Source organism: Mirounga angustirostris, unplaced genomic scaffold (assembly GCF_029215605.1).
Source record: "Mirounga angustirostris isolate CCGP_5_RB_7025 unplaced genomic scaffold, mMirAng1.0.hap1 SCAF_7, whole genome shotgun sequence".
Lineage (NCBI taxonomy): Eukaryota > Metazoa > Chordata > Mammalia > Carnivora > Phocidae > Mirounga > Mirounga angustirostris.
Window position 1 is genome coordinate 41933856 of NW_026991715.1, and position 22564 is coordinate 41956419.

General features: G+C 37.0%; 1 protein-coding gene across 3 annotated transcripts in view; it reads right to left on the bottom strand.

The window, feature by feature from the left end:
* SLC38A9 (solute carrier family 38 member 9) overlaps positions 1-22564 on the bottom strand; it is a 92073-nt gene that overhangs the window by 22524 nt on the left and 46985 nt on the right. For all 3 annotated transcript variants that reach the window (XM_045895010.3, XM_054512053.2, XM_045895021.3), the window contains 3 exons: positions 21560-21619; positions 18174-18368; positions 16072-16179 (listed from right to left, as the gene is read on the bottom strand). In XM_045895010.3, the coding sequence (XP_045750966.1) occupies positions 16072-16179; positions 18174-18368; positions 21560-21619 (363 nt within the window). The remainder of the gene's footprint in view (positions 1-16071; positions 16180-18173; positions 18369-21559; positions 21620-22564) is intronic.

Genomic DNA, 22564 nt, shown 5'->3' on the forward strand with positions numbered 1-22564 from the left:
TCAAAGTTAATATGAAATAAGAACAATAAAATAATAAATATTTCAAAAGTACTGCCAATTTCTGTCTTTGAGGTTTGCTAACACAAAAATGAAAAACTGCTTTTATGTAGAATAAGACCAAGATTTACAGTGCTATATCTAGGCAAAGTAGGTGGCAAAAGTGAAGAACAACCTGTCTCAAGGCATTCCTTAGTTATAAAAAGAAAAGAAAGTCCACTGATTTTTGCAATAGTATTTAGGAAAGGAAATAAGAACAACTAAGAAGCAAGCACTGGCTCTGAAATAAATCAGGATATAAGAGTTTAAAAATTATATACTTTAGTTTTCCATTAAGTTTTTGTTGGTCTCTTAGCTTTCATCTAAATTTTCATTTGCAGAAGCAATTCAAAGTCTATTTTTCTGGGGTGCCTGGGTGGCTCACTCAGTTAAATGTCTGACTCTTGGTTTTGGCTCAGCTCATGATCTCAGGGTTGTGAGATCGAGCCCCGTGGTGGGCTCTGCACTGGGCATGGAGCCTGCTTAAGAGTCTCTCTCTCCCTCTCCCACTGCACCCACCCCTCCCACCCATGTACACATGCTCTCTCTAAAAAAAATAAAATAAAATAAAAAAATTTTTCTCAGGAAAAATTTCCCCTTTTCTGTCTATAATCTTTTAACTCTTTTTTACATCTAAGCAATAAAATAAAATGTGGGGGCAACTCCCACTTCTGTTTAAAAAAATAAAAATTTTAAAACAACTTTATTTTTAAGTAATCTCTACAACTAATGTGGGGCTTGAACTTACTTCGAGATCAAGAGTTGCACTCTCTACTGACTGAGCCAGCCAGAGCCCCACTGCCAAAACCAACTCTTAATACACTGGGCATATAAGGATACATTGATCACTTCAGATCAATAATCAGAATTATATTTATATAATAGTAAGAGAGGTACCATTTTTGGAAATATGATAAAATTATTATTTACACGACTGTATTCTTTGCAGAACAATAACTGAAAAACTCTTTAGTAAGAATTCAAAGTCATCAAATCACAAAGGAAGAGAGCAAAAGAGAATGAAAGGAAAAAAGGAATTACAAAACAACCAGAAATCAATTAATAAAATGACAGTATTAAGTCCATACCTATCAATAATTACTTTATTTTATTTATTTTTTTCTTGTGCACATCCAGGATGATTTCCTTGGGATGACTTTCTAGAAGGAGTATTTTTTTTTAATATTATGTTCAGTTAGCCACTGTATATATCAAAAATTATTTTAAATGTAAATGGACTAAATTCTCCAACCAAAAGAAAAAGAGTAGCTGAATGGATAAAATAACAAGACTCAACCAGATGTTGCCTACAAGAGACTCACTTCAGCTTTAAGGACACACATAGACTCAGAGTGAAGGGCCGGGAAAAGATATTTCATGCAAATGTAAAACAAAAGAAAGCAGGGCTATATGTATATCCAAAAAAATAGACTTTAAACCAAAGACTGTATCAAGAGACAAAAAAGGTCATTATATAATAATAAAGGGATCAACTCATCAAACATTTGCAAATATTTATGCTCCCAACATAGGAGCACCTAAGTACATAAAGCAAATATGAACAGATCTGATGGGAGAAATAGACAGCAATATAATAATAGTAGAAGGCTTCAATATACCATGTTTAACAATAAATAGATCACCCAGACAGAAAATCAATAAGGGAACATTGAACTTAAATGACACATTACACCAGATGTACTTGATAGACATTTACAAAATATTCCATCCAATAACAGAATACACATTCTTCTCAAGTGCACATGGAACATCTCCAGGATACATCACATGTTAGCCCACAAAGTATGTCTCAACAAATTTAAAAGAACTGAAATCATACCAAACATCTTTTCCAACCATGATGGTTTGAAACTAGAAATCAATTACAGAAAAAAAAAAACTGGAAAATTCACAAATATGTGGAGATGAAGTAACATGTTACTGAACAACCAATGAGCCAAAGAAGGAATCAAAAGAGAAATCAAGATGTTGAGACAAATGAAAATGGATACAACTTACCAAAACTTAAAGGATGAAGCAAAAACAGTTCTATGAGGTCAGTTTATGGTGATAAACATCCACATTAAGAAACAAAAAAGATCTCAAATAAACAACCTAACTAGATGCCTGGGTGACTCAGGTGGTTAAGTGTCTGACTCTTGATTTTGGCTCAGGTTATGATTTCAGGTTCCTGGGATTGAGCTCCATGTTAGGCTCTGCACTAAGTGGGGGGTCTGCTTGAGGATTCTCCCGCTTCCTCTGACCCTTCCCCCGCTTGAGCTCATGCTCGTTCGCTCACTCTCTCGAAAACACATAAATAAATCTTAAAGAAAAAAACCAACTTTATACCTCAAGTAATAATGAGAAAAAAAGAACAAATTAACCTAAAGTAGAAGAAATGAAATAACAAAGATGAGAGCAGAAATAAGTGAAATAGAGACTAAAAAGACAATAGAAAAGATGAATAAAACTAAGGTATTTTTTTGAAAAGATAAACAAAACAGATAAACCTTTAGCTAGATTAAACAAGAAAAAAGAGAGAGGACTCAAATGAAAAAATTATAAATGAAAGGGGAGACATCACAACTGATAGCACAGAAATACAAAGATTTATAAGAGACGACTGTAAACACTTATACACCAACAAACTGGACACCAACAAATTGGACTTAGACACCAAGAGATAGATACATTACTAGAAACATACAAACTACCAAGACTGAATCATAAATGGAAAATATGAACCGACCAATTTCTAGTGAGGAGATTGAATCAGTAATAAAAAATCTCCCAATAAAGAAAAGTCCAGGCAGGACCAGATATCTTCACTGGTGATTTCTAGCAAACATATGAAGATGAACTAATACTAATCCCTTTTAAACTCTTCCAAAAAAATAAAAGAGGAGGGAACACTTCCAAACTCACTTTATGAGGCCAGTATTACCCTGATCCTGATATCAAATTAAGGCAAGGACACTACAAAAAAAGAAAATTACAGGGCAATATCCCTGATGAACATAGATGCAAAAATCCTCAACAAAACATTAGCAAACTGAATTCTATACCATGATTAAGTGGGATTAATTCTAGGGATACAAGGACAGTTCAACATCCACAAATCAATCAACATGATAGACCACATTAATAAAACAAGGGATAAAAATCATATGATCAGCTCAATGGATGCAGAAAAAGCATTTCACAAACTTCAATATCCATTTATGATAAAAACTCTAAACTGGGTATGGAGGGAATGTACATCAACATAATAAAGGCCATGGCCAACATAGTACTCAACAGTGAAAAGCTGAAAGCTTTTCCTCCAAGATCAGGAATGAGAGACAGGATGCCCACTCTCACCATTCTTATTCAACACAGTACTAGAAATCCTAGCCAAAGCAATTAATCAACAAAAAGAAATAAAAGGCCCCCAAATCGGAAAGGAAGAAGTAAAACTGTCTCCATTTGCAGATGACATTATATATAGAAAACTCTAAAGACTCCACCAAAAAACTTACAACTGGGGCGCCTGGGTGGCTCAGTTGTTAAGCGTCTGCCTTCAGCTCAGGTCATGATCCCAGGGTCCTGGGATCGAGCCCCACATCGGGCTCCCTGCTCCGCGGGAAGCCTGCTTCTCCCTCTCCCACTCCCCTTGCTTGTGTTCCCTCTCTCACTATGTCTCTATCAAATAAATAAAATCTTTAAAAAAAAAAACAACTGTTACAACTAATAAATAAATTCAGTAAAGTTTCAGGATACAAAATCAATATGCAAAAATCTGTTGCACTTCTATACACTAACAATGAACCATTAGAAAGAGAAATTAAGAAAACAATTCCATTTACAATAGTATCGGAAAGAATAAAGTACTTAAGAATCAATTTTAACCAAAGAGGTGAAAGACCTGTAAGGTGAAAACTATAAGACAGTAATGAAAGAAACTGAAGATGACACAAATAAATGGAAAGATATTCCATGTCCATGTTTGAAGAATTATTACAGTTAAAATGTCCATGCTACCCAAAGCAATTCAATGCAATCCCTATTAAAATTCCAATGGCATTTTTCAAAGAAATAGAACAAACAATCCTAAAATGTGTATAGCATCACAAAAGACCCTGAAAGCCAAAGCAGTCTTGAGGAAGAGCAAGACTGAAGATAGCCCAATCCCGGATTTCAAACTACAGTACAAAGCTATTGTAATCAAAACAGTATGGTACTGGCAAAAAAAGAGACACAGAGATCACTGGAACAGAAGACAGTGCCCAGAAATAAACCCAGACATACATGGTCAATTCATTTATGTTAAAGGAGCCCAAAATATACAAACTGGATCAGCCACAACCACCTCTCAATTATTACCTCAGTTTTATGTGCTTTAGCACATTCACGTTCTGACAGTATTTTCATTAACACTGCTTTTCTACATATTCTGTTGGTGCAGAGAGAATGCATAAATGAGGCTATAGCACCTCTGACCTCAATTTATTATATTATTATTGTTATTATTACCATTACCATTATTATTATGCATTTGACCGTAGCAGCTCCATTATGAACCCTACTTTTAGGCAGGGAATTATAGGACTATTTTTCCTCTACCCTACTGATGTCCTGGAGTCATAGAGAACTATCTCCTACTTCAGCCAGCCTTAAATAAAGGGGAAGGAGTGTTTCAGTGCCACTAAAGTTGTTTTTAGCTTAAAAGAGAAGGCTCTTCATGATTGGGACTTGGCCTCTTTATCCTTATCGCCAATCACTTCTCAACTAGTATTCTTTCACTCCAGCAACCCAGATTCTTGTAATTTCCTAAATGGGTTGTGTTATCTCAGGCCTTAACTGTTGCTTAAACATGTTGTTCTAATGACCTGGTATAGATCCCTTCCACCAATTCTTCATTTAAAGAACTCCTTTAGGTCCTTAGAAACCTTCTCTGATTTCTAATTTTTATTTGCATGCAATCCCCCTAGATTATTGTCTCTTAGATTTATCTCTACATTATGATCGGTAATTCACAAATTGATCTTACTGCTCAACTGTAAGATCCTGGAGGGTAGTGAGCCACATCTCTTTTTGATAATGTATAGCACATAATCAGAGGTATTCCTTTATATTCAGAATAAAGGACTTCAGCCATTTAAGTGGTCAAAATTCTATTTTAAACTGTTCTTCAGAATGACTTTGCTTTTTGCTAAGATCTTTCAGTTTTCAATAAGCTCCCTTCAGTATAGCTATCCTTCCTGTCTTTCAGAGCAATCAACTTCTATTACCTCTAAATGCTTTCTGAAGCAATTTGTTAATCGATCCTTTTCTAACCATGGCTGGTGATACCAGTGTTGTTTTTAACTTGTCAAATTAGAATGAGTAAATATCTGGCTTTTTCCAATTAACCAACAAAAACTCTTTTTGAGTAATTTTCTTTTTTATTTTTTTTAAAGATTTTTTTTTTTTTTAAGGATTTTATTTATTTATTCATGAGAGACAGGGAGAGAGAGAGAGAGAGGCAGAGGCAGAGAGAAGCAGGCTCCCCGCTGAGCAGGGAGCCCGATGCAGGACTCGATCCCAGGACCCCGGGATCATGACCTCAGCCGAAAGCAGATGCTTAACCATCTGAGCCACCCAGGCGCCCTAAAGATTTTATTTCTTTATTTGACAGAGAGAGAGAGAGAGCACAAGCATGGGGAGCAGTAGAAGGAGAGGGAGAAGCAGGCTCCCTGCCTAGCAGGGAGCCCGATGCGGGGCTCAATCCCAGGACCCTGGGATCATGACCTGAATCGAAGGCAGACGCTTAACGACTGAGCCACCCAGGAGCCCCACTGAGTAATTTTCTTAAAAACCTGAGATTCTTTTCAACAGTTTCAGTGAGATATAATTCATATGCACTTGACCCATTTAAAGTATACAACCATTTTGGAATGCCATTTGGCAATATCAACCAAAGCAGAATATACACATACCCTTTGACCTTGCAAATACACTCTTAGGTTTATACTCAAGAGAAAGCTGTCATATTTTCACCCTAAATATGTATAAGAATAGAGTACAGCAATAAACATAATACTAAACAACTGGAGACAAACGTCCTTGAACAGCAAAAGATAAACAAATTCTTGAACAAACAAGAAGATAAAGATGACTCCAGGACATCAGTAGGGTAGAGGAAAAATAGTCCTATAATTCCCTGCCTAAAAGTAGGGTTCATAATGGAGCTGCTACGGTCAAATGCATAATAATAATGGTAATGGTAATAATAACAATGGGTATATGGGTATAGTTATACAATGAAATACCAATGAGAATGAACTACAAATGTACACAACTACATGGATCAATATCACAATTTAATGTTGACTGGAAGAAGCCAGACACTAAAGAACATATGTTCTATATTTCTTTTACATGACTTAAAAACAAAACAAAACAAAACACAGACAAAACCAACTTTTGGGGTTAGAAGTTAGAACAGTGGTTAACTTTGCAGGGAGACAGCAGCTGGTAGGCATAATGAGAGGAACTTCTAGAGTGCTAGTTTTTGCTCTGGTTCTGGGTATCTGGTACATTGTGAAAATCAAACTGTATACTTAAGAGTTGTGCACTTTTATATGTGTATGTTATGCCTCAATAAAAAGTTCAAAATGATAGGGCTTACATGTAAAAAAATATGAAAACAGAAATTCCATTATATTTGGAGGCATTATTAAGTATCAGTGAGTGCATGGTAGAATGTAGTCTGCTCCTAATGGAAAGTTAATAACAAAACTATTTAAAGCATATGTGGTTAGAAAATTATTTTTTCTGGTTGCAGATGAACACAATGCTGCTAACAAATGGCAAATCACTGCATAATCCTTGGAGATCAGTGTCTGAAGTCTTTCTGAAACCAGATTCAAAGCATTTAACAGTTTTTCATTTTAAAAATGTAGTCCTAAATGTGTACTAATTGTTAAAAAGTATTACAGGGCTTCCACCAAAAAACAGCATTCTCTTGCTTCATACCTCCCATACTGAAGCCTGTTTCCTAGAGGTAATTATACCTCTTATAACTATTCAGCACACTTTAAATTTATAATCTATCTTATTTAATATGCTTATATTCCTTTTCCTTTATTTTAAAAATTTTAGACATAATCCATTGACCTTTTATGTTACTACCACCGCTCACATTTTTCCATCCCCTATCCCCCCAATATAATCTTAATTCTAATTTTGGTTTTGTAAAAATAAATATTCAGTGTTTTAATTTTGATGATTATTTTGTATTATTCACAGTTAAGCCATGATGTATTATCATTATATTTTCTTATATAAAAATACTTTTGTTGGCCTGTTTTTATGGAGGTTTACAGAGATTTGGAGGTATTTTCTTTTTGGCTGCCTGTCTCAACACTAATTTTTCCCCAAACTCTCCAAAAGAATGGTAAAAATCTACTCTATACATGGGGCGCTTGGGTGGCTCAGTCATTAAGCATCTGCCTTCAGCTCAGGTCATGATCGCAGGGTCCTGGGATCAAGCCCCACATCGAGCTCCCTGCTCTGCGGGAAGCCTGCTTCTCCCTCTCCCACTCCCCCTGCTTGTGTTCCCTCTCTCGCTGTGTCTCTGTCAAATAAATAAATAAAATCTTAAAAAAAAAAAAACCTACTCTATACAACACATCAAATAATCTTTTCCATTTCATTTTCCTTTTGAAAAAATGCCTCCTGGGGCCCTCTGTCTGCTGCTGTGATCTGGGCAGGTTGCTTGCTAGGCCTGCTGCACAGCTGTTTCCTAGGATAGCCCTTCACCACTACTCTCAGGATTCTGTGATTTACTGCTTTTTGGTGGAACACATTCTGCAGGGTTTTTTGTGGGTTTTTTTTTGTGAGAAAGAGTACATGGAAGGTAAAATTTTGTGAGACTTTACCTTCTGAAAATATCTATTGTACTCTAACACTTGAGTTAGGGTATGGTGGGATTTAGAATTTTATTTTATTTTATTTTATTTTTACTTTTTATTTTTTTAAGATTTTATTTATTTATTTGAGAGAGAGAGAATGAGAGACAGAGAGCATGAGAGGGAGGAGGGTCAGAGGGAGAAGCAGACTCCCTGCCGAGCAGGGAGCCCGATGCGGGACTCGATCCCGGGACTCCAGGATCATGACCTGAGCCGAAGGCAGTCGCTCAACCAACTGAGCCACCCAGGCGCCCGGGATTTAGAATTTTAAGTTAAAATAACTTATCCTGAGACCTTCATGACACTTCTTCTGTCTTCTAGTTTTAGGAGTTGTTAAAAAGCCTGAGACTATTCTGACTCCAGACTTTTTGTGTAAACTTGTTCTTCATCCCTAGAAGCTTTCAGGGTCTTCTCTTTATCCATGGTGTTCTGAAATCTTGCGATGATATGCTTCAGTGTGGATTTTAGGGACTTGTATCTCTAGAAACTCATGTTCTTTGGTTAGCAGGAAACCTCTTAAATTATTTCTTTGGCAATTTCCTCCCCCACCCCTTCATTTTCTCTCTATTCCATGGAACTATTTTTAGTTATTAGGCTACCCGGATTAATGCTTTAATTTTCTTACCTTTTTTCTATTCTTTCTTCCTTCCTTCCTTCTTTCCTCCCTCCCTCCCTCCTTTCTTCCATCCATCCAGGATTCCTAATCTACTTTTTGGGAAGTTGGCTTTATCTTCCAAATTTTCTTTGTATTCTTAATTTTTATTATATTTTTGGTTTCTAAGACCAACCTCCCTCCTTCTTTCCTTCCTTGGCACCCAAATACTGTTTCATGGATATATCACTTTCTTTTGTCATTTTGAGACAGTAATTTTTTGCAAGTTTTCTTATTCTTATTCCCTCTTATTCTCTTTTCCTTTCAAGGTCTTCCCCCCTGACTGAGTTTTGTTTTCATGTAAGAGGCTTTCCACAAAAATCTAGTGATCTTTGCCTATTTTTTTTTTATATCGAAGCACATATGCTTTGGTGCTTTATATTGAAGCACAAAAAAATGCATACTTAGTAAACATCTAAATGGTCTGATACAAGCAAAGTACCTGCCACTTCTTTGGTAGAACCCAAATGTCCAAGACTCTAGGTCTTTTCTCTTGGACTTGTCAGTTTCTCCAGAGGAGAATCCTCTGTTAGCCTATGCTGTCAGCATTCTGGGAGCCAAAGAGTAAAGAAAAGAGAATTGGAAGGATACAGGGAGAGAGGAGAGTCTTACCACTCAGCATAACACTTTCACTTAGTCTCTATTTTCAGACTAAAGCCTTTTTCCCACCCTTTGTTGTATGTGGAGAATCTGACTTCTGAGCCTAACTCAGTTTCTTCCATCACTTGGCTAAGTTGAGGGGGAAAAAGGGTTTATAATCTAACTATCTACCTATTCCTGATGTAAACTTGCAAAGAATTCTCCCCATTTTAAGCTCTTTTCCTTACTCTTGTTTTCGGAGGGACCCAAATGCCTCTAAATACTTAGGGTTTCAATGTATAGCTCAAAATGTTCTCCTTTGTGATGGAATCCCTCTCTACAGGTACTTAAATTTCAGCTTTGTCTGCTTTGCTGTCAGTCTAACCATCTACCAGTTTTCCAGTATAACAATCTACTGCTGTCTCTTGTCTGCTGTTGTCTCATCTATAGTCTCTTTGTAGTTTGTTTTTACATTTATTTCTTCACTATTGCTTTTTTTTTATTAAAGATTTTTATTTATTTATTTGACAGAGAGAGACACAACGAGAGAGGGGAACACAAGCAGGGGGAGCAGGAGAGGGAGAAGCAGGCTTCCCGCTGAGCAGGGTGCCCGATCCCAGGACCCTGGGATCATGACCTGAGCTGAAGGCAAATGCTTAACGACTGAGCCACCCAGGTGCCCCTCTTCACTACTGCTTTAATGAGATTCAGGAGGGAGTAGGGATAAACACCTTTATTAATTCAACATTGTTTACGGACTACTCACTATGCCCTCGGAATTATTATAGGCCTTGGGGATACAAGAGTAATACAGAAGTACAGAAAGCAAAAACAAAGAACATCCCTTTTCTCAGGAGCTAAAACTTTTTTTTTTTTTTAAGATTTTATTTATTTATTTGACAGAGACAGAGACAGCGAGAGCAGGAACACAAGCAGTGGGAGTGGGAGAGGGAGAGCAGGCTTCCCACAGAGGAGGGAGCCCGATGTGGGACTCGATCCTGGGATCATGACTTGAGCCGAAGGCAGACGCCCAATGACTGAGCCACCCAGGCGCCTGAGCTAAAACATTCTTGTTAAGGACGACAGATACACAAGTTAAAAAAAATACAGGTATTCCTTACCAACTGAACTTTCACTCTTGAATTCAAGAACCAAATAGACTAAGAAACATTTTTACAAAGTCCTTTGTTTTCTTAACTTCTGCTACTTTCTATCTGAAACTCAAGAACCAAATAGATTAGAATAATAGATATCCCTTAATATTTCAACTCATTATTAGAATTAGGAACTTAATAGATTTAGATAACCAAGGATACTTGCATATAAGATCTGGTAGTGATGAGAGCTCTAAAGAAAAATAAGCCATTATGAAGTGGGAGTGGGCGGGAAGCCAGGGAAGGCCTCTCTAATGATAATAACCATGTGGATACCTAAGAAAAGACAAGGGCATTTCATGTATAGGTAAAAGTTAGTGCAAGAATTCTGAGCTAGGAGTGTGCTTGCCATTCTTGTGGAACAGCAGGGAAACAGTGTGGCTGGAGTGGACTAAGTGGAAAAGTAACAGGGAATGTGGCAGACAGGATGCCAGGAGTCAGATCATATAGCACCTGTGGACTATGACAGAGGCTTGCTTTATTTATTTATTTAAAGATTTTTATTTATTTATTTGAGAGAAAGAAAGCGAGCACAAGGGCGCCTGGGTGGCTCAGATGGTTAAGCGTCTGCCTTCGGCTCAGGTCATGATCCCAGCGTCCTGGGATCGAGTCCCGCATCGGGCTCCCTGCTCCTTGGGAGCCTGCTTCTCCCTCTGCCTCTCTCTCTCTCTCTCTGTCTCTCATGAATAAATAAATAAAATCTAAAAAAAAAATAATAATAAAGAAAGCGAGCACAAGCAAGGGGGAGTGGCAGGCTGAGGGAGAAGCAGACTCCCTGCTCAGCAGGGAGCCCAACACTGGGCTCAATCCCAGGACTCTGAGATCATGACCTAAGTCAAAGGCAGACGCTTAACCAACTGAACCACCCAGGCACCCAGAGGCTTGTTTTATTCTGAATGAGATGAATGAGATGGGAAACCAGGCTTTTGAAGGTGGTGTTTTAAAAACCTCACTCTGGTTGCTGGGTATGGAACAAACTACAGAGGGGGAGGAGGAGTGGAAATGGTGAGACTAGTTAAGAGGCTACTATAATCATCCAGGTGAAAGATTAGCAGCTTGACTAATTCTTTCTGGTGGAAATAGTAAAAAGTAGTCAGATTCTCAATTTATTTTAAAAGTACAGCTGACATGCTTTGGGGTGCCTGGGTGGCTCAGTCATTAAGCGTCTGCCGTCGGCTCAGGTCATGATCCCAGGGTCCTGGGATCGAGCCCCGCATCGGGCTCCCTGCTCAGCAGAAGCCTGCTTCTCCCTCTCCCACTCCCCTGCTTGTGTTCCCTCTCTCGCTGTGTCTCTCTCTCTGTTAAATAAATAAAATCTTAAAAAAAAAAAAAAAGTATAGCTGACATGCTTTGCAGATATGGAAGGTGGGGGAAAAAACCAATCAAGTATGATTCTAAAATGTGGGGCCTGAGCACGTGGAAAATTGGAGCTACCACTTTCTGAGAGAGAGAGACCTGGGAGAAGAGCAGATTAAGCAGGTTGGTGGGATGGGAGTGGATGAGGATGGAAACAAATATTTGGTTTTCATAAATATAAGTTTGAAATACCTAGTGGATGTCCAAGTGGAGATGTAGAAGGGGCAGGTAGATAAGGATGGATCTCAGTGGAGAGATCTGGCCTAGAGATACAAAACTGGGACTAGTCACCATATAGACAATATATAAAGCCAGGTGACTACATGATATTACTTAGGGAATAAAGGTAGAGAGAAAAGTAGTTTGAATAAAACCCTACATAACTCCATAACTAACTGGTCAGGAATGTGAGAAAGCAGTCATGTAGAAGAATCAAGAGAAAATGGGTTTTACAAAGACTCCATCAAAAAGGAGAACTACAGACCAATATCTCTGATGAACATGGATGCAAAAATTCTCACCAAAATACTAGCCAATAGGATACAACAGTACATTAAAAGGATTATTCACCACGACCAAGTGGGATTTATTCCTGGGCTGCAAGGTTGGTTCAACATGCACAAATCAAACAATGTGATACAATGCATTAATAAAAGAAAGAACAAGAACCATACGATCCTCTCAATAGGTGCAGAAAAAGCATTTGACAAAGCACAGCATCCTTGGGCGCCTGGGTGGCTCAGTTGGTTAAGCGACTGCCTTCGGCTCAGGTCATGATCCTGGAGTCCCGGGATCGAGTCCCGCATCAGGCTCCCCGCTCAGCGGGGAGTCTGCTTCTCCCTCTGACCCTCCTCCCTCTCGTGCTCTCTGTCTCTCATTCTCTCTCTTTCAAATAAATAAATAAAATCTTAAAAAAAAAAAAAGCACAGCATCCTTTCTTGATTAACTCTTCACAGTGTAGGGATAGAGGGCACATACCTCAATATCATAAAAGCCATCTATGAAAAACCCACAGTGAGTATCATTCTCAATGGGGAAAAACTGAGAACTTTTCCCCTAAGGTCAGGAACACGGCAGGGATGTCCACTATCACCACTGCTATTCAACATAGTATTAGAAGTCCTAGCCACAGCAATCAGACAACAAAAAGAAATAAAAGGCATCCAAATCGGCAAAGAAGTGAAACTCTCACTTTTTGCAGATGATATGATACTTTATGTGGAAAACCCAAAAGACTCCACCCCAAAACTGCTAGAACTCATACAGGAATTCAGTAAAGTGGCAGGATATAAAATCAATGCACAGAAATCAGTTGCATTTCTATACACCAACAAGACAGAAGAAAGAGAAATTAAGGAGTCGATCCCATTTACAATTGTACCCAAAACCAGAAGATACCTAGGAACAAATCTAACCAGAAGCAAAGATTCTGCACTCAGAAAACTATAGAATACTTATGAAAGAAACTGAGGAAAACACAAAGAAATGGAAAAGCGTCCCATGCTCATGGATTGGAAGAACAAATATTGTGAAAATGACTATGCTACCTAGAGCAATCTACACATTTAATGCAATCCCTATCAAAATACCATCCACTTTTTTCAAAGAAATGGAACAAATGATCCTAAAATTTGTATGGAACCAGAAAAGACCCTGAATAGCCAGAGGAATGTTGAAAAAGAAAAGCAAAGCTGGTGGTTTCACAATTCCGGACTTCAAGCTGGATTACAAAGCTGAAATCATCAAGACAGTATGGTTCTGGCACAAAAACAGACACATAGATCAATGGAACAGAACAGAGAGCCCAGAAATGGACCCTCAACTCTATAGTCAACTAATCTTCGACAAAGCAGGAAACAATGTCCAATGGAAAAAGGACAGTCTCTTCAACAAATGGTGTTGTGAAAATCAGACAGCCACATGCAGAAGAATGAAACTGGCCCATTTCCTTACACCACACACAAAATAGACTCAAAATGGTTGAAAGACCTAAATGTGAGACAGGAGTCCATCAAAATCCTAAAGGAGAACACAGGCAGCAACCTCTTCAACCTCAACTCCAGCAACTTCTTCCTAGAAACATCACGAAAGGCAAGGGAAGCAAGGGCAAAAATGAACTATTGGGACTTCATCAAGATAAAAAACTTCATCAAGATTATGTTAATTAAAAAAAGGAAAAAAAAAGAGGAAATAGGGTTTTAGAAGTTCAGAAAATGTTTCAAGATGGAAGGAGTGACCAAATGTGCTCATGCTGCTGATAAGTTGAGCAGGAAGAGACGTGAGAACTGGTCACTGGATTTGACCAAGATGGAGTTACTGGATATCAGTGGAGTGACTGGGGCAAAAGCCTAGCAAACACGAGTTCAAGGCAAAATGGAAGGAGAAGTAGGAAGAGTGAGAATAGACAACTCTTTCAAAGAATTTTTCTTTAAAGGGAAGCAATAGCTAGCGGGGAATGTGGAGTTATCTGAGTTTTTGTTTTAAGACTGAGAGATAGATTTTTATCTGGTAGGAATAGTTCAGTAAAGGAAATATTTGATGGTACATGATTAAGGAGAAAGAAGGGATAACTATAGAAATAAAGTCCTGGAGGGAGGAAAGGATAGGATGAAACACACATGAGTAGTTTTTTCTACTTTTCCAATTACCTGGCAAGAAAGGCAATAGGATCCACTGCATTGAGAAAGAAATTTTTGTAACAAAAGTATATAAATAAAGATTCAATCAGAACTATAAGTTTATGTGAACTGTTCATCAAGGACAGTAAAGACTCATACCCTCCAAAGTTCTCTGATTCTTAATTAGCCTTTACTGAAAAAGATTTATGACATATTTTGATTCCTAAAAAATTCTTCATTCATAATAAAGTAACTAATTTCAGGACCATAAATATAAACACAAGCCTCTTTAATCCTCATGATTCTCCCTTCAGATCATTTAGAAATGAAATACAGTGAAATAAATGACTTAATATATACTTAAACATGTTTTCTTTTCCATCTTCTAAATATTTATACTCTTTTTTTCATATTTCTCTCATGTCTTATTATTAGCAGAAATGTTTATCACTAAGACTCTTAATATAAATCACTATGGACCTAATTTTAGAAAAGACATCCTAGACTATTTTTATCAATGAATGGAAGCACTAGCTTAAAGTGGTCATTTTCATTCATATCCAATTTTAAATACAATATGAAAGAGAAGGATGCTTTTCGGGCTCCAGTATTTCCTTTATCCTGAATTTACACTGACTTTTTAGTCTATATGGGCTTCTTTTTTTTTTTTTTTTAAAGATTTTATTTATTTATTTCACAGAGAGAGACACACAGTGAGAGAGGGAACACAAGCAGGGGGAGTGGGAGAGGGAGAAGCAGGCTTCACGCAGAGCAGGGAGCCCGACGCGGGCTCGATCCCAGGACCCTGGGATCATGACTTGAGCTGAAGGCAGACGCTTAACGACTGAGCCACCCGGGCACCCCTATATGGGCTTCTTATAGAAATTAAAAAATCAAAGCTAATGCACCCAGATGATCTGAAAATAAGTAACCATAGTAACAAACAACTTCCAACAAACAACTCGATAGACTTGGAAAACCCAGGCATGTTGTAACAAAAGAAACAGAAAGAGTGGTAGACAATTCTAATTGTTGACTTCAAAGAGTAACACCAGATACTAATTAGACCTGAATTCTAGACTACCTGAATTAACAGGTGAAGAATGGAAAGTCATCTTTCTAAACCAACAAGAAAATTTTGTACTGCTTTCTCCTTATGAGTTTTCAGGATACTAGTATAATACTCATTTCCATTTTCTAATCTGTTTTCTCATTTAGCATTGTCCATTCATTGCTTCATGGTGCTTTTATCATATCCCAAATCCACTGAATTTGGGTGAAACTTAAGATAATTGCCAAGTTATAACCATAAGAGAAAAAAGGAGGGAGGGAACACTTAATAACCACCATCTTAATTAGCCTGAGAAACAATTAAAAAAAAAATAGGGGAACACTGATGTTAATGAACAGTATTATCCACATATGTTTATCAATGACTATATTCTAAGCTTCTGAAATTCTAGCGGTATGCTTCCCCAGAAAAGTCTAGAAAATGAGTTTGATTTTTTAATTGCATTATAACTTCACTGAACTTTAATTCTCAAGCAGAAATGACAAAGGGCCTTGGTTACTCCTGAGAGAAAAGCAGAGTAATTTTAACTGCACTCCTGTTTTTAGCTTAATAGCATTAATAAAAAGTGCTCATCAAATAAAAAATAACATTATTTGTTATATAATAACAATAGTTAGCTAAAAGATCATATTTTTGTAATTTATTGATTTTTTATTTGGCCAAAACAGCTTACCTGGTACAAAATACTCTGTTTGCACAAGCCAGTGAAATTCCAAATGAAATCCCAAGTGTATGGCCTTAAAGGTGACAAGGAAAATCAAATAGAGAACGGACACTGTGCCTGTGAGAAAAAATTAAGAAACCATTTATCATCTTTGCATGTTTTACAGACTATTTTAAAATTAAGCTTTGTTTCTATATTCTCAGCACAGTTTGGAAAATTATTACTCTCATTGATTATGCCCACTAAAACCCAGGTGGGATCTAAAGAATAGAAACAAGTTAATATGAGTTTTCAGAAAGCAAAATACTATGCAGTAGGCCTAAGAAGAACTAGAGGAAGGTAGCTCATATATTGAAGAATGCGAAACTGTTTAATTTATTTAAGAGCTCAGTTAAGAGGAGGACACATGCAAAGAATTCATTACAAAACTGTAAGCTTATACAGGAGAAAAAAAAACACAACATGAAACTGACTCTTACTCTTTGTATTGGAAATATTAGAGATGGTGTATAAGCTGGAAAAGTCTGTCACAGCGTTTACTATATGATAAGAAAGTAAAGAAAGAAAAGTAGTGAATGTGGATCATAAGACTATTTGAGAAAGGCGATAAGCCAAATAATCCATGAACAATCTGATCTAGGGTTTGACTAGGCAGTACTACCTGCTAGATGACAATATTACAGATTCCATTCATAGGTAATCATACACAGGGTGAAGTGGGTATTCAGATTTTTTAGTATTCTAGAAGTTGGAGAGTTTTCCTTTTAAAGAATTAAGCCCAGTCATTATGGAGTAGAGTCAAGAAATCCAAGTAGGTTTCTTTCTATAGGAATTAGATACTAATTTCTGTAAAGAAGCTATAATTTTAAAAGAAAGGGAAAGTACCAAAAAAAAGGGGGGGGGGAAGCAAAATATTCTTAAGGAGGTAGAGAATAATCAACTTGGTTACAAGTCTGGTGATTGTTCTAGCAAATATTTTTACCAGTCTATATGCTAACTTTTAAAGATCTGTTCCATAGGAAAGTCGGCAAGCAAATCAGGAAACCACAAACGAGTTATATAAGCTCACTGTGCGTTTGCAGATTAGCTGATTCAGAAACGATAAAAACAAAAGGACAAAGCTTATATAACCACAATGCTTGATTTTCTGTGTGTGTCTGCGGCAGTCTTGGAGAGAATCCAATTGTAAGGCAGAGAGGTATAGAGAAATATCCTTACCTCCTCCTTTGGTTTTCTGAAAACGCCCAAAGCCAACTCCTTGATGTGATGAGTAATCTAATTATTTTATACTCTACATTGCCTACCAGGAGATCAGATCTATAGGGAGGAGGTGAAACCCTATGGTTTATTTGGGGTAATCAATTTTTTATGAATGTTATCCTTATCTTTAGTTAACCAGATCTAAGTTTTTATTGGCGGTTCCTTTTGCCATCTTAAAGTTCAGTACTGCAAATGAAGATGGGATCAAAAACATTCCTTTAATGATGCAGAAATTTGTGAAATTTTTTTAGTGATTTCAGAAATTTCTGAAAAACTGGGGTCACGGTAAGAAGTCTGTTCTTTTAAGGAGGCAATAGTATTCCAATAAAGGAAAAGCACTGGAGAGCAAAAGCAGAATAAACCTCATTAGGTTGACTTAGAGAATGATGCCCCAGGTTGAAAGCTAGGTGATAATTCTGTGCTATACTCTTAAATAGAAACTGTAGGAAAAAATATTCCATAACTTCCCTTAGTAAATTCTTATGTTTCCAATCCTTAGTATTGAGAATCCCTGTAATATACAATTTGGACCTCTCCTCCTGAAATCTTAATCTGTTTCCTCTAGTTGTACCCACCAAAGAAATGAGGAACTGTGGTTCAGTAAGGATAGAATGGGAAATCTAATAACTCATATTTTAAAAAAAAAGAACTTGGACTTGAAATGGTCATCTACATTTTTCTCTGTGTCAAACTCCACAAAAAAAACAGAAAGCAAGGTGACATATGAATGAGCAAATTAAACATAGGTTAACAGGCCTGGTAGGTAACTTTCTCTAGCCAGATCATATTTCCACAGAATCCAGTGTGTACTCTATTACACAGAAGCTCCATGACACAGTGCCTCAGCTTACCTAGGATATTAAATTTTGAAAAAAATGAAGGAGATTTGAAATTGAGCAGTGGCAGGAGGAGCCCTATGAGGTAAAAGGGCACTGTCTTGGACTTATTCCACCACTTATCAAACTGCTGGAGTCCTGTGTCATTGGCATAGAAAATCATAGAGCCATTGTCAGGATGGTCACCACTCCCAGGACTTGGACAAATCACTGCAACAGAAAGCATCAGATTAGAGAAGACCACGAAGAATACAAAATGACTACCCCAGAGACTGACACTTGCTCTACCAAACTCAACTTGTATCATGAATAAGTTTTTGCTTTCTGAAATAGAGGGTTATATTTAAACACATTAGGAAACTTTTACTTACAAATCATTAAAGGTGGAAGAATCTTAGAAAATTCTGAGGTATATCCTTAATTTCTATGGGAAGCTATAAAATTATCCTACCAACTATCTTTTGGTTCCATTGCCAGAGAGAAAATTTTGGACTAAATGGTATTTGATCTTATTTATACAATAATGTAAGAAATACTCAGGGTGATTGTTACCTTTGTGCTAATAACCCACACGAAGGCCAAACAACAGGTTTGTTTGTTTTTCTTTTTAGAAAGTGAGAGGGGCAAAAGGAGAGGGAGAGAGATAATCTCAAGCAGGCTCCACACCCAGTGCAGAGTCCAATGTGGGGCTCAATCTCACAATCCTGAGATCGTGAACTGAGTCAAAGTCAAGAGTCGGATGCCCAACTGACTGAGCCACCCAGCCGCCTCAGAACAGATTTCTTTTAACAATAAACAAAATCTATGGGTTTGGAATAAAAAGTGGACAGCATTGAAACAGATGACATGGTATTGCCAAAACCTAACTACTGCTTATAGCTTATGAATCTTGAATTTCAGCAATCTGGAATAATTCTCGTGGAAGTTTATCACATATTATAGCAGCCTAACAGCCTAGATTATATCCAGAGAACTGGGAACTGAGTAAAACATATTTTTCCTAACACTGATCTTCAAGTGGCAATTTCTGCTGTTAGGAGAGAGGATACAAATCATTCTGTGTTTCTAATTTCATAATAGTACTTTTCCTAATAATCAGCCCTTTAAAAAGAACTCTTAATGCTGGTGAAAAATACTCCTAATAAGTAACAATCATTCTCATCACTAGTCAAAGAGAAAATGATATATTCATTTTAAGTTCTGTTTCTAATTTTATTCTCTATCCATTATATATTTGGCATGCCACAAAGCCAAACACTTAATTTTCTTGCTTAGTTAGCATTTTAACATATACTTTTGTCTTCTATGTCTGGACAGAAGTAAATTAACTTGAATTTTTCTTGTGCTAATAATTACAGTGGTAAAGAGCACAGGCTGTGGAAGTAAACTGACTAAATAATGAATCTTGACTGTCACTTAGTAGTTATGTAACCTTGGGCAAGTCATTAACTTCGCTGTGTTTTGGTTTTTCTATCTAAGAAGTGAAGTTGACATTATCTACCTTACAGAAGTGCTGTAAAATATTTAGAATAATGCCTGCACACAGTAAGTATCCAATAAAGGTCAGCTGTAATTTTACATTAACTGAGATGGACTGTTTCATAGTATTTAACACATCATTCAAAGAGAAGAATGCAAAGTAAACTGCCTTTGCTGATGGTACTCTCCAAATCATCAGTGTAATCATGAAACTTATGAATATGTTTTAAAATTATACCAAAATACGTTAATATAATTATTCAAAGGTGCGTGTGTGTGTCTGTGTGTCCACAGAAAAGCTGGTACTGCACTCACTCATTTGCTAGTGTTAACAAAACACAGGTTAACGAGTTTAATTAAGGAACAAAGTAAGACACTGAATAGTAAACATTGAAAGGTTTGCTTTAAGAGAGGAGACACTTTTGTCTGTTCATTATATCCCCAGAGCCTAGAATAGTTCCTGACATATAAGAGGCTTAATAAATATATGTTGAGGGGCATTTGGGTGGTGCAGTTGGTTGAGCGGTAACTCTTGATTTTGGAACAGGTTGTGATATCAGGGTGGTGGGATGGAGCCCCTCGTCGGGCTTGAGCTCAGCACAGAGTCTGCTTAAGACTCTCTGCCCCTCCCCCTGGCAGTGTGCTTTCTCTCTCTTAAATAAATAAATAAATCTTAAAAAAAAAAAAATATATATATAGAATGAATTTTCTTCTCATTGATCAATGTGTTCATCAAAAGGATATCAATTTAGTATCTCTGAAATCTAGACACATAAATCTAAATACATAATGTAAAGATACATTAGTATTTCTGAAATCTAATACTCTAAAATCTAAATCATTAATACATAAAGCTTTAGGTGATGTTAAAGGTTAACAGTGTAACTGTTAAGAAGGTTACATTAGCTTTTACTTTTTTTTTAAAAGATTTTATCTATTTATTTGAGAGAAAGAGAGAACAAGTGAGGGGGAGGGGCAGAGGGAGAAGCAGACGCCCTGCTGAGCAGGGAGCCTCACTTGGGGCTCTATCACAGGACCCTGAGATCACGACCCAAGCTGAAGGCAGACGCTTAACCTACTGAGCCACCCAGGCGCCCCTACATTAGCTTTTACATTCATTTCCTCATGACTGCCATAGTGGATAAAACCACAAGCCACAAAGATTCATTTTTAACAAAATAATTAAAGGAAACTTTTCTAAGAAATTAAGATTTTCTTTTTTTGCCAGGCCTTCCAATTTATTTTTCTGCATTTAGTAACCTTTGTTCATTATTAGGAAATTATTTTACAGGATACAGATTTGTATATCTTAAATATTAGTAAATAATACAGTAAATTGTCTAAAAAAGTTAACAACCTGAGAACTATGCTTCTAGACTTCCAAAACAATTAGCAAAGACACAAACTCTTAAAAATATGTATTGACTATTCATAGGCAAACATGGATTCTATAGATGGAGCTACAATTGTGAATTGTATAATATGAACTCGATCTTGTTTAGCTCACATTAATACAACCTTTTATGGAGTTCGTTTTTTTTTTTTTAAAGATTTTATTTATTTATTTGACAGAGAGAGACACAGCGAGAGAGGGAACACAAGCAGGGGGAGTGGGAGAAGGAGAAGCAGGCTCCCCGCAGAGCAGGGAGCCCGATGCGGGACTCAATCCCAGGACCCCGGGATCATGACCTGAGCTGAAGGCAGACGCTTAACCAACTGAGCCACCCAGGCGCCCTGGAGTTCGTTTTTTTTTGAAACACATTGGTTGTCATCAATTTCACAGTGGCTCAGTTAACATAATGGTAATGATGTTGCACTAATTAATTTACCTAAAATAAAGCAATATGTTCTACCTTAAATTCCTTTTGAAGCCAAGTGGAAAATAAAAAAACAAGCTAAACTTTAAATTTCAAACTACTCACCAGGGTTGCTATCATTGGTACTCAGTACAGCATCCGTGTCATTAATGTGATGAATAAAATCTAAAAATTAAAAGAAAAAATACAGTTTAATACCAAAATAAAGATGCTTATTCATAATCACCCCCTAAAATCTTTGATCTATAAAATCTTTTAAGATCTACTGTGTGGTAATACTACCTAGTACACTGAACCAAGGCTGCTTCATTGTTAACAGAGCTTCACCATTTTCAGCGTCCTCTACTTACAGGAATGATGTCATTGGCTTCACTGTTCCCACTATGGAAAATTTTTACATGATTGAAGATTTAAAGAAAAAAAAAATCTACCCACACGGCAGAATTTAGTTAAACCCTGGAATCAAGATAAAGTGTACAATTTTTTTCTTCTATTCACACTAATTGATATAAGTATAGTTACTTCTTATATAAAGTTCTAAAGCCTGCAGAGGGGAAAACCAACACTTATAACAGCAACACTTAGCTGGAGAATCACTTAAAGCTTTTACAAAGTATTATATATGCTTTTATAGACTGAAGATTATGTAGTAATTATTGCTCACATGTGCCACTAAGTTACACTAAAGGAAGTAGCAAAGTAAAAAAGCACATGCAGAACGGGAGAAGATATGTGCAAGTGACATATCTGGTAACAGGTTAGTATCCAAAACCCATCAAACTCAATACCTAAAAAACAAATAATCCAGTCAAGAAATGGGCAGAAGACATGAACAGACATTTTTCCAAAGAAGACATCCAAATGGCCAACAGACACATGGAAAGATGCTCCACATCACTCATCATCAGGGACATACAAATCAAAACCACAATGGGATACCACCTCACACCGGTCAGAATGGCTAAAATTAACAACACAGGAAACAACAGAGGTTGGCCAGGATGTGGAGAAAGGCGAAGCCTCTTACACTGTTGGTGGAAATGCAAACTGGTGCAGCCACTCTGGAAAACAGTATGGAGGTTCCTCAAAAAGCTAAAAATAGAACTACCC